General features: G+C 44.7%; 1 protein-coding gene across 1 annotated transcript; it reads left to right on the top strand.

Moving 5' to 3' along the window:
- Window positions 1-4704: 4704 nt before the first annotated feature.
- ggctb (gamma-glutamylcyclotransferase b) lies at window positions 4705-11235 on the top strand. The gene is made up of 5 exons (XM_054621263.1): window positions 4705-4708; window positions 5531-5739; window positions 5817-5962; window positions 6049-6181; window positions 11071-11235. Exons 1-5 carry the CDS (start codon window positions 4705-4707, stop codon window positions 11233-11235), a joined length of 657 nt encoding a protein of 218 aa, XP_054477238.1.
- Window positions 11236-12447: the final 1212 nt, after the last annotated feature.

Below are 12447 nucleotides of genomic sequence, written 5' to 3'. Positions count from 1 at the left end.
AAGGTGTTCCCAGGCCAGACGAGATATATAATCTCTCCAGCGTGTTCTAGGTCTACCCCGGGGCCTCTTACCAGTTGGACGTGCCTGGAAAACCTCTAAAGGGAGGCGTCCAGGAGGCATCCTGATCAGATGCCTGAGCCACCTCAGCTGGCCCCTTTTGACGCGAAGGAGCAGCGGCTCTACTCCGAGCTCCCTCCGGATGTCTGAGCTCCTCACCCTATCTCTAAGGCTGAGCCCAGCCACCCTACGAAGGAAGCTCATTTCGGCCGCTTGTATTCGCGATCTCATTCTTTCGGTCACTACCCAAAGCTCATGACCATAGGTGAGGGTTGGAACGTAGATGGACTGGTAAATCGAGAGCTTTGCCTTACGGCTCAGCTCCTTCTTCACCAAAACGGTCCGGTACAACGCCCGCATCACTGCTGACGCTGCACCGAACCGCCTGTCCATCTCCCGTTCCATTTTACCCTCACTCATGAATAAGATCCCGAGATACTTGAACTCCCTCGCTTGGGGCAGTGACTCACTCCCAACCCAGAGGGTGCAATCCACCGTTTTCCAGAAGAGAACCATGGCCTCATACTTGGAGGTACTGACTCTCATCCCGACCGCTTCACACTCGGCTGTGAACCGCCCCAGTGCGTGCTGAAGGTCACGTTCTGAAGAAGCCAACAGAACCACATCATCTGCAAAAAGCAGGGATGTGATTCTGAGGTCCCCAAACCGGAAACTCTCCTCCCCCCGGCTGCGCCTTGAAATCCTGTCCATGAAAATCATAAACAGGATTGGTGACAATGGGCAGCCCTGGCGGAGGCCAACACGCACTGGGAACAAGCTCGACTTTGTGCCGAGTATCCGGACACAGCTCTCACTTTGGTCATACAAGGACCGAATGGCTCGTAGTAACGAGCCAGGTACCCCATATTCCTGCAGTACCCCCCACAGGACTCCCAGAGGGACACGGTCGAAGGCCTTCTCCAAGTCCACAAAACACATGTAGACTGGATGAGCAAACTCCCATGCCCCCTCCAACAGACCTAAGCTGGTCCGCTGTTCCACGGCCAGGACGGAATCCGCATTGCTCCTCCTGAATCCGAGGTTCAACAATCGGACGGAGCCTCCTTTCCAGCACCCTGGAGTAAACTTTCCCGGGGAGGCTGAGCAGTGTGATGCCCCTATAATTGAAGCGCACTCTCCGGTCCCCCTTTTTGAAAAGGGGAACCACCACCCCGGTCTGCCACTCCACAGGCACTGTACCCAACTTCCACGTGACAGTGAAGAGACGTGTCAATCAAGACAGCCCAACAATGTCCAGAGCCTTTAGCATCTCCGGCCGAATCTCATCCACTCCTGGCGCTTTGCCGCTGAAGAGCTTTTTAACTACCTCAACGACCTCCGCCAGGCATATGGACGAGTCTTCCCCTGAGTCTTCAGACTCTGCCTCTTCCACAGAGGACGTGTTGGTCGGGTTCAGGAGTTCCTGAAAGTGTTCATTCCACCGCTCGACAATATCCCCAGTCCGGGTCTGCAGTTCTCCCCCCCTGCTGAGCACAGCCTGAGAGAAACCCTGCTTCCCCTTTCTGAGTCGTCTCACGGTTTGCTAGAACTTCCTTGAGGCCATTCGAAAGTCCTTCTCCATGGCCTCGCCGAACTCCTCCCACACCCAGGTTTTTGCCTCAGCAACTGCCATAGCTGCAGCCCTTCTGGCCAACCGGTACCTGCCTGCTGATTCAGGAGACCCCTGGGCCAGCTAAGCCCGAAAGGCCTCCTCCTTCCGGCCACAACTTCTAGCAGAAAACCTGTCCACACTGTGTAAGAGTGTGAGGATTTAGCCCTGGGGCCTCCTGCTAACTTAATGTGGCCTCCATGAACTCTTTCAAGGGTTGAATGGACTGATAGGTTCATTATGCTTGTGACAATAAATGTTATTATTGACTTTATCCAATGCCAGATGTTTCTTTGACTGCACTAGTGAAGCCTCATTCATTCTAACATGAGTGTGTGTCGTTGCAGTGTGATGTGCCCGTCCACCTGCAGGACAACCAGAGAGGAAGGAGAGTCTCCTCACGCAGACAGTGTCTATGCTGCAGGGACGACCAGGTGACACATTTTGATCCTCATGTTCAAATAGTTCACAGTGTAAATCCTCCAGAGAATATTAGACAGATTTTAGTTTGACATCCTCTCATGTGTTGATCACCAGGTGCAGACTTTGACCCGCAAGCGCCGGCGCTCTGCTGCTACTGGAGACCGTCCGCAGAAGAGGAGGCGGAGCTCCGTGTCTGGTCCTTCTGAACCTGCTGAGACTCCAGAGGTGGTGAACCGGGTCCCCTCTCCTCAGTCCTCCACCCCAGCTCTTGACGTTCCTGTTTTTGTGGTTTTTGCAGTAGCAGACCTGACAGCTCACTTTACTCCGACCTATCAGGTTTGTAGATACAAAGGTCATTAAAGGGTTATTCCACTAAAAATAATCATCATGTTAGGCATGTATCTGCTCTCACAGAGGTCCATAATCAGCTCCAGAGTTTACTCTTCTTCTCCTTATTCAACTCCCAAATTGTGATCCTCTCCCTCTCATATTTTGTTCTGCTGCACCCTCAGGTGGTGGATGCCTGTTACTACACCTTCCTTAATGAATGAAGGGAAGATTTGGGACTGAATGTCCACTTTGCTATATTCTCAATCGGAGACACCTCATCTTTTACAGAAGATATGTAGACAGATTAAATACTAAGTCCTGCTGGATCAGTGAACAGGTCTGAGATCTCATTCTGTTTGTTGTTGTCTTTGAAGGACCTTCATGGGACGAGCTTTAGTCTTCAGAGCTGTAGACTCGTCTGCTGTAGAGATGTCTGGGTTATTGGGATTTCTGTCTAGATGAGTCTTAAAAACAATTAAATTCAATTCAATTCAGTTTATTTTGTATAGCCCAGAATCACAAATTACAAATTTGCCTCAGAGGGCTTTACAATCTGTGCACATGCGACATCCTCTGTCCCGGGACCCTAACATCGACACAGGAAAAACTCTCCTAAAAAAACCCTTTAACAGGGAGAAAAAAGGAAGAAACCTATGGGAGAGCGACAGAGGAGGGATCCTTCTCCCAGGATGGACAGAATGCAATAGATGTCATGTGTACAGAATGAACAACATAACAGAGATACAACACATTCAATGTATATGACATAAATGATTCATATAATAAGACTACTTATAATAACAGCAGCAATTATTATAGTAGAATTATAATTATGATATAGGGATAGTAATGTGATTAATAATTACTAAACAAGATCCAAACAAGAGGGTTTCCTTCTCAATGGACTGATTGTGCTACAACAAGGACAGAGAAAGATCTAGAATCTTTAATGAAACCAGCCAGAAAGTCAAACAGAAGTCATTCATGCGTTTGTATTTTGTTTCTGTCCGTAACAAATAAACATATTATTAAATATATATTATGAAAATTGTATTTTATATTATATTTGCTCATTTTGAGTTGAAATTTGTTCAGACACCAGCCTCTTTTTGCAAACAAGAGATGAAAATATCTTAAAGACGTTCTAGCTCATGTGCTCAATGCAACAATACAACCAAACTAACAAGTTTGTGACATCACCACTCAGGAGGGTGTGTGTATTTATAATTGTCCATGGGGTTTGTATATTAGAAAGATGAAAACACAACGGAAAATTTCCAACTACAAAAGCTCTATTATGAGACAGGACACAACAACATAATTTCTACATGAACTAAACACACCAAATAGACTGAATGAAGAGCTAGACTTGAGATGAATCCTCATACGTTAGGTTCAACTGTTATTATTTAGTTTTATACAACTTTTTGTAATCTTATTTCAACCACAAGATGGTGCAATGATATGTGAAGCAAACACGGGTGACAAGTTAATGCAGGTAATGCATTAGATGACTTGATTACAGTGATGTTTTCTCCTGTAGTCTGTGTGTGCTGTCCTCCTCCTTCAGCCAGAGAAGAGTTCAAGCAGCAGCAACAAGTTTGATGAGGTTGAGTTGTTTCTTTGTTGATATTCATAAGGCTTTATGAAACTCTTTTTCAGGGTTATAAAGAATTAAAAGTGGTGGACATAATGTGTTATAAGTTCAGTGTTCATGATGCTTTATACCTCCATGGCAGAGTGACAATAATGTTTGAAAAAACAATATTTTATTTCTTGCAAGACAAAAGACAACAAGAGGACAAGAACAGAGACTACAGACCATTTAACATCATTCAGTCTATTTTCTCTCCAGCTGCTAACGAGATGGTCCCGCTCTTTAATAAATACCTTTATGTGCCATGTTTGTACTTCAAGCTTGTTGATGCTTTGATGCATCAACAGTGCATGTTGATTGTGATGGAGAAAGAAAATGGCCATGATACATGTTGGTTGTCCACTGCATGCTAATATGACAAATCATAGGAAGTGCCTTCAAAGGTGACCCATGGTTCAAACAACCATCTCTGTCATGTAGCAATATGGTTTTCATATCTCCCTAATGAAATTTGTTATCACTTAACATTACATTTAATCATTGATAGTTTATCAAGGCCCTAACATTTTGTCAACAAAATGAACAGAGATAATAGCCTGGTAATACCTTGGTAATAACAAGCCTTGTTATAATATTGGGGATTAATTCCGTTATCAGATAAAGATGAGGCACAAACAGGAGGGTTATAATGGGTAAAGACATCTCAGTAACAACATTGTAAATGTAACAATAATCCAGTTATATTAGGGAAATATTTTCTGTCTTTATTTAAAAAAAATATTGGGGTAATATTAGTGCAATACCTTCACAATTACAAAATAAATACAGTCACAAGTATACTTCAAATGCTGTGATATTTTACCTGGAAAAATAAAAATCATGGACAGATATGACAAAACATCTGTATCTTATAAATAAGCTGGTAAAGGATGGTGTCCTTGTTTTGCTATTGTTATAGTAACAACTATTGTTAACAAGTGATATGAGATTTTTTTGCTCTACTGAGATAGTCTACCTGTTATTCTCATATTATGTCTATGATTTGGTTTGTTCCATGATATCCTCTTTATTGTCAAGATATCAACAAGGTTATTGCCTATGTAATCACCATGGAATAGCCCCAATATTATCCTGCTGTTCCCAAAATAGTTTAATATCATGTGAGCTCTGGTAAAAAGTTCTACCTGATATTTTTTTAACAGCTATGTGTGTGTGTGTGTGTGTGTGTGTGTGTGTGTGTGTGTGTGTGTGTGTGTGTGTGTGTGTGTGTGTGTGTGTGTGTGTGTGTGTGTGTGTGTGTGTGTGTGTGTGTGTGTGTGTGTGTGTGTGTATTGCTACCCAGCTCAGAGCTGTTGGCTCAACACATGAGGTGGACCATTGTGAGTGTGAATAGGGCTCAATAGCAGTACAGGGGATTAACATGAGAATGGTGTGCGATTGCTGGAAGGCCAGTACTTAATTTATGTCACTGCAACTCATGCTCTCTCACCTCAGCTCTCCCCTTCTCCAATCAGTCTGCTCCATGAGCTCCGTCGCCTCCCTCCGACTGCTCATAATCTTCCTGACCTCGACCCTCCTTCTCGTCTCCCCCCTGGAAGAAGCTGGTAACAACATGGAGAATCACCTCACCTTCCTGTACTTTGCATACGGCAGCAACCTGCTGAAGGAGCGGCTCCAGCTCAAGAACCCATCTGCGACGGTCGACTGTGTGGCCAGGCTGAAGGTACGGTCTGATATCAGCAGCATTAATGTTCGGTCCCACAAGAGCTGTACACACTTACAACTATTTCTCCTTTACAGGACTATAGATTGGTGTTTGGGAACTATAAAGGCCTTGCCAGTGACCGGTGGCATGGAGGTGTGGCCACCATAGAGCACAGCCCAGGAGACGAGGTGTGGGGTGTGGTGTGGAGGATGAGCATGACTGATCTGGAGTCTCTAGACAGGTAAAGTTCTCACTTATCAATCTCCTTATTGGACTCCTTTGGATTGCTTTTCCTGAAAAACTGACCTCTAACACGTGTGTTCTCAGTCAAGAGAATGTGACATTAGGTGCGTACAGTCCCGTGGAGCTATCAGTGAAGACAAAAAACCAGGAGCTCAACTGTCGTACCTACATAATGAACAGCTGTGTCTATGCCCCACCATCACCACAGTACCTAAAGGTAAGACTGCCTTGACTGTATCCATGCTTGTGGGCTCGGAGCACTTACATGTAATACTGAAGGAGTGATTCTTTTGTAACAATCCCAAAACAGTTATCAAAAAGAAAACCACTTGAGAAGATTCGAGGGGAAATGGTTCTTGGTGGAACTACCAACAACTCAAAGGCATCCAAAACATGGAAGTTATAAAGTAAAAAAAATGGATATACTCAAGTAAAGCACAAGTACTTCAGACTTTTACCTAAGTAGGTCTACAGTTCATTAGTAAATCTACTTTTCTCAAGAACTATTTTTAGCTGCAGATTAATCTGCATTTGGTGGTTAAGTAAGTACTTGGGGCAGCAGGCGTATATATGTGGTATTGAGTCAAAATAAACTGCAGTGTGTGTGTGTATGTGTGTTCATGGTTATGACGGAACATGTCACCCAGTGCAACAGAAGGGATCATTGGTGTGTTTTTAAGAACAATGGAGCTCTATGGCACAGAAGAAGATTTATCAGGCTTTGATACACACACTACTTGTTGGTAGATACATTCACCGTTTGTTTTGGTCGAGTCATTGAATTTCTTGATAAAAAGAAATACATACACTCAGGTGCCAGTTTATTAGGTACACCTTGCCAAAACCTATTCAGTCTAACACCACAGCCCTGCAATAAATTCTTCATGAAGGATAAAATGTTCAGCTTTCGTTGAAGCAGTTGATTTGACTGTATGATCATATTGAGTATGTGGTGCTCTTAAATTGACAGGTGTTTCTACTTTTTTGTCCCCCCCATTTATATCAATGGCGGGGGGGGGGCTCTGTACAGAGCAGTGTAGTAGAAATCCTAATAGATGAAAAGAGGTCAAAGAGAAAGCCATAAAGAGAGATACACACCCCCATACACAGAACCTTTACTAACTTTATTTGTGGCCCTTTGCAGTGTTATATTTTGAATCTGTGACAGTGAAAACAAGGATACTATCTTTGCATTTGGAGTGATTTGTTGTTTTTTCTCTCTCTCTATGTGATTCTCTGGGGAAATGGTTAATTTATTGCTGTTGTTTTGAATCAGGAAGCTAAATAGAAAATGAAAAAAGAAAAAAAGAATACGATCATGAATCAGGTCAGGGGCATCATCAGCTATTCACTCCCACTCCTATTTCTCTCTGTGAAGCATCTGGAATAGGGATCAGTCTACTCACACCTTTCGTCACCTGACTGTGTGATCAACGGGTCACAACAGTCAGGACACACCCCCTCTGCCATGCTATGTTTTACAGATCTGACTAATCGTAAGCTAGAGTACCAGACGGTTCTTTTGCACATGTGAGAGCTCCAAACATGCCTGACAGAAAGGCAGCGTGCATCGATGGGACAGCACGGCTTTGTGGTCACAGCTTTGTCTTCTATAGTGTGCATACAAGTACATTATACTGTATACTGTTCCCTCTGTTATTCTGGGCCTTGTCACTGTGTGAGCTGCTAGCGGTTCTCAAATTTACAGTGATCTTTGGATACCGACATAGTGTAGCTTGCGTGGCTGTTGCATATACTGAACAATACACTGTCCAGTACAGTACAGAGGTGGAAAGACTTGATTTATCCTCTGCTCAGCGCCCCCCCGGTCTACTGTATAGTCCAGTCCCCCAATATATTTTTTATGCTCATGCTACATTCATCGAATGTGGCTAGATAAGATAAGATAAGAGATAAGATAATCCTTTATTAGTCCCGCAGCGGGGAAATTTGCAGGCTTACAGCAGCGTAGAGTAAAGTGCACACAAGAGACATAGTAGAAGAAGACAAGATAAAAAAAAAAAAAAAATGAAAAAAAAAAAAAAAAAGTATTATAAATAAGCAATAAAAACAAAAAACAGTAGAAAAACAACAATAACTGAAATATTGTATTTACAGACAGAAAAAAAACCTATTTTAACTTTTTTAACTATTATTGCACAGTGTAATGTGTAATATATTGCACAGGTTTTTATTGTCATGTTATTGTTGTCATGTGGTCTGCTGGGAGCAGAGTTGGTTGTGCAACCTGACAGCAGCTGGAAGGAAGGACCTGCGGTACCTCTCCTTCACACACCGGGGGTGAAGCAGCCGGTGGCTGAAGGAGCTGCACAGAGCTGCCAGGGTGTCCTGCATGGGGTGAGAGGTGTTGTTCATCAGGGATGACAGCTTGGCCATCATCCTCCTGTCTCCCACCACCTCCACCGTATCCAGTGGACACCCCAGCACACTGCTGGCCTTCCTGACAAGCTTGTTCAGTCTCTTCTTGTCGGCTGCTGAGATGCTGCTGCTCCAGCAGACCACTGCATAAAAAATGGCTGATGCCACCACAGAGTTGAAAAAGGTCCTCAGGAGTGCTCCCTGCACTCCAAAGGACCTCAGTCTCCTCAGCAGATAGAGTCTGCTCTGACCCTTTTTGTAAAGTGCCTTTGAATGATTAGTCCAGTCCAGTTTATTGTTCAAGTGAACACCCAGGTACTTATAAGATTGCACAATCTCAATGTCCTGTCCCTGGATGTTCACTGGTTCCGGAGGACAGTGTTTACCCCGGCGGAAGTCCACCACCAGCTCTTTGGTTTTACCAGAGTTGATCTGGAGGCGGTTCCGCCGGCACTATCCTAAGTCCTGGTTTAGTTCTCTGTATTCCCTCTCATCGCCTGCGGAGATGAGGCCGACGATTGCAGAGTCGTCAGAGAACTTTTGCAGGTGGCAGGTAGCAGAGTTATATTTGAAGTCCGATGTGTAGATGGAGAAGAGGAATGGAGCCAGAACGGTTCCTTGTGGGGCCCCCGTGCTGCAGGACACCCGATCTGACTCACACTCCCTTAACCTCACATACTGTGGACGGTTGGTGAGGTAGTCCAGTATCCACGCAGTGAGGTGGTGGTCCACCCCGGTCTGCTCCAGCTTGTCCCTCAGAAGCAAAGGCTGGATGGTGTTGAAGGCACTGGAGAAGTCGAAGGACATGACTCTCACAGTGCTTCCAGCCTTTTCCAGGTGAGAAAGGCATCTTTGTAGCAGGTAGATGACAGCGTCATCCACCCCGATGCCAGATTGGTAGGCGAACTGAAGAGGGTCCAAAGATGAGATCACCAGGGGCGGAGGTGCACAAGGACCAGCCGCTCCAGGGTCTTCATCAGGTGGGATGTTAATGCCACCGGCCTGAAGCTGCTGAAGTCCTTGGCCCCCGGGGTCTTTGGGACTGGTACCACGCAGGACGTCTTCCATAGCTGTGGTACCCTCCCCAGTACAGCTGGTCTGCGCAGGATCTGAGGAGCCTTGAGCTGATGCCGTCCGGACCCGTGGCTTTTCTCACCTTTATTCTCTTCAGTTCTTTTCTCACCTGGTTAATTGAGAGGGACAAGTTGGGGGAAGGGGGCTGTGTGCTGTAGGTTGTTGGAGTGGGGGTGGGGGTGGGGTGTTGGAGGAGTGCAGTGTTTGATGAGTGTGGAGGGGAGCCGAGTGTTGTGGAAAAGGGGGTGGAGGAGGAGGAAGAAGAGGGGGGTAATCCACAGGGGGTGCAGACGATGGGGGCTGCAGCGGCAGGGTGGGTCTGGGTGGGGGGACGGGTGGGTGGCTGATCAAATCTGTTAAAGAATGAGTTCAGATCATTCACCCACTGTTGGTCCCCCACAGGCTGTTGGTTGGGCCCCTTGTGGCCAGACATCGCCTTGAGGCTCTTCCAGACTCCGCTGATGTTGTTCTGCTGCAGCTGATCCTCCATCTTCATCCTGTAGACATTTTTCCCCTCCCTTATCTTCCTCCTCAGCTCCCTCTGCACAGTCCTCAGCTCCTCCTTGTTTCCTGATCTAAAGACCCTCTTCTTCTCCTTGAGGAGGGTCTTTATCTCAGGATTGATCCAGGGTTTGCTGTTGGAAAAACACCGTACAGTCCTGGTGGGTACAGTGTTCTCCACACAAAAGTCTATGTAGTCTGTTATGGTGTCTGTGAGACCCTCGATGTCCTCCCCATGGGCATCACTGAACACTTCCCACACAGTCGAGTCAAAACAGTCCTTAAGAGCCTCCTCGGCTTCATCGGACCATCGTTTGACTGTGCGGGTCACAGCTGGCTGCCTGTGCACAAGAGGTTTGTACACAGGCCGGAGGTGCACCAGGTTGTGGTCAGATAGTTTTAACAACAACTATAATGGTTTAAGACATGATTTTTGCATTAGATATGATGGACAATTTGGACAATGGCCCCTTTAACCATTGTGAAAATGATTAAATTAATGTTTTATTCTGAAGACCAGGGGCCATAATCTCAAGGGTTCCCCTTTTTACCACTAAGACTCCTCCTAAGTGGCACTTAAAGTTCCTTGCTAACCGTTTCCTTTTAAGAGCTTTTCTCAAAGCCGCAGACACTATTGGTAAGAAACAAAAGACACAGGTGCGGGTAAAGTTGCAAACAGCAACATTGGAGGCTAGGCAACTAGCCCCTTACAAGCATATGTTGAACAAGCACTGCGGTAGTTCTAAATATTGCACCAATTTTAGTGAATAATCCAGCGATGGCAAGGAAATCACTCAATAACATAACAGCAGTCCACAAACCAATGGGTGAATTCATGATGACTACTACATAAACTTGTTATAAACAGTCAATCCCCATATGTGTCAATGTCAATGTCCACATACCTTAATGTTGTATAATTCATTCATTCAGAAGGCCTTTAGTTTTTCAAATAATACTTACAAAATTGTGACTATGTTATGTCCTCCGATATCGGACCATCTGATCCAACTCAACACAGCTGAGTTTCATAACATCCACAGTGAGCTGGGAGGAAATTTAGGGATTTGTGGCGGTTATTGGTTATGAAGAGAGAAAATCAGGAACTTAGTTATGGACAATCAATGTGTTCAACTTCATCAACCACTGCAGGTGATTATGATGGGAGCAGAGCAGAACAGCTTGCCCAAGGACTATCAGGAGAAGCTGCGAGCAATCCAGACCAACATGTATGAAGGTCCTCTACCCATGATGGCTGAACTGGAGCGAGCCAGAAGGAGAGCCAAAGAGAGGGCCAACCACCGTTCCGATGCCTGATAATCCATCAGAATCCAGGTCCACTTTGTACTACAGGAAAGTCGTCGTAACGCTGTATTCAACCTACTACTGTGGCTTAACAAGTTCACCTTAGCTAGCTGCTAAATGCCTGATGTGGCTTACCTTAATTCAAGCAGCCTGGTCTTTGAGTGACCACTGTCAACCACTGATAGAATACAGCATTGATGGGTCTGTGGTCCCACTTGAGTTGCCTGTACAGATTAATATAATGGTCACATTTTGACAGTATAGAGGGTAAAATCCACCAGAAATGTTGTGTGATTACATATCCCCAGAAGGAACAATAATACAGGTTATTTTGTTCTTGGCTTCACCACCGTGCCTTTATGTTTTTGTGGTTGAAATATAAGACTACCATATTTCAATGCTTATGTCTTGCTTGTAACACCACTTTGAGTAATGGACAACTAAAACATTCCCTAAACGGCCATCGCAGCATTTTTGTACCGTTGTGGCATGGTACTGCAAGTAGAGTATTGCACAGTGATTTGTCACTTCTGCCCGATAGTACCAATCTACAATAAAATAACTGCCTTAAATAATAGCAAGTATAATGCTGTTACCTAATTAAAGCAAGTTAGTCACTGCTGGATTATTTTCACACGGTGGCTATAATTTGTCATGACGGAAACATGCAGGACACAAATATGTTCCTTTAATGCCCCATAAAGTGTAATATTTGTGATGTTACTTGTCATTTCCAACATAAGGCAACTGTACCATTCATTTCGAAGAACACATTAAAGTGGTTTATGTCAACACAGACACAACTTCTACTTTGTCATTTCACTTAACTAAACAATATGATAGAAAAAGGAAATCTGCTCAGGACTGAAATGAATACACTCTCTGTAGTCACTTTGTAGATAGACGCTTGTCACAAATTTCTCTTTGACATTTCTCAGTTAAAATGCTTGACTATGTTACCTGCAAATTTCCTGTCTGACCTTTGACCTTTTCAATGTTCATTATCATTGTTTGCGCTCTCTGGTGAAAGAAATCAGCAAGCCACCAGTAACTGTTGTTTTTTACATGAGATGCAACCAAGCATTAAGGGTTGTAACATGTTAGGTAAGGATATTTGCTGTTGTACATAAGGGCAGCATTGATGTAGACTGATTGGCAACTTCCACTCCTCGCTAATTGGTTTGGGATCGCACTATGGCGGAAACCTCCACACAAACACCTGTC

Source organism: Anoplopoma fimbria, chromosome 20 (assembly GCF_027596085.1).
Source record: "Anoplopoma fimbria isolate UVic2021 breed Golden Eagle Sablefish chromosome 20, Afim_UVic_2022, whole genome shotgun sequence".
NCBI classification, from domain to species: domain Eukaryota; kingdom Metazoa; phylum Chordata; class Actinopteri; order Perciformes; family Anoplopomatidae; genus Anoplopoma; species Anoplopoma fimbria.
Note: the sequence above shows the minus strand (reverse complement) of the source record. Positions and strands in the feature narration are given on the sequence as shown.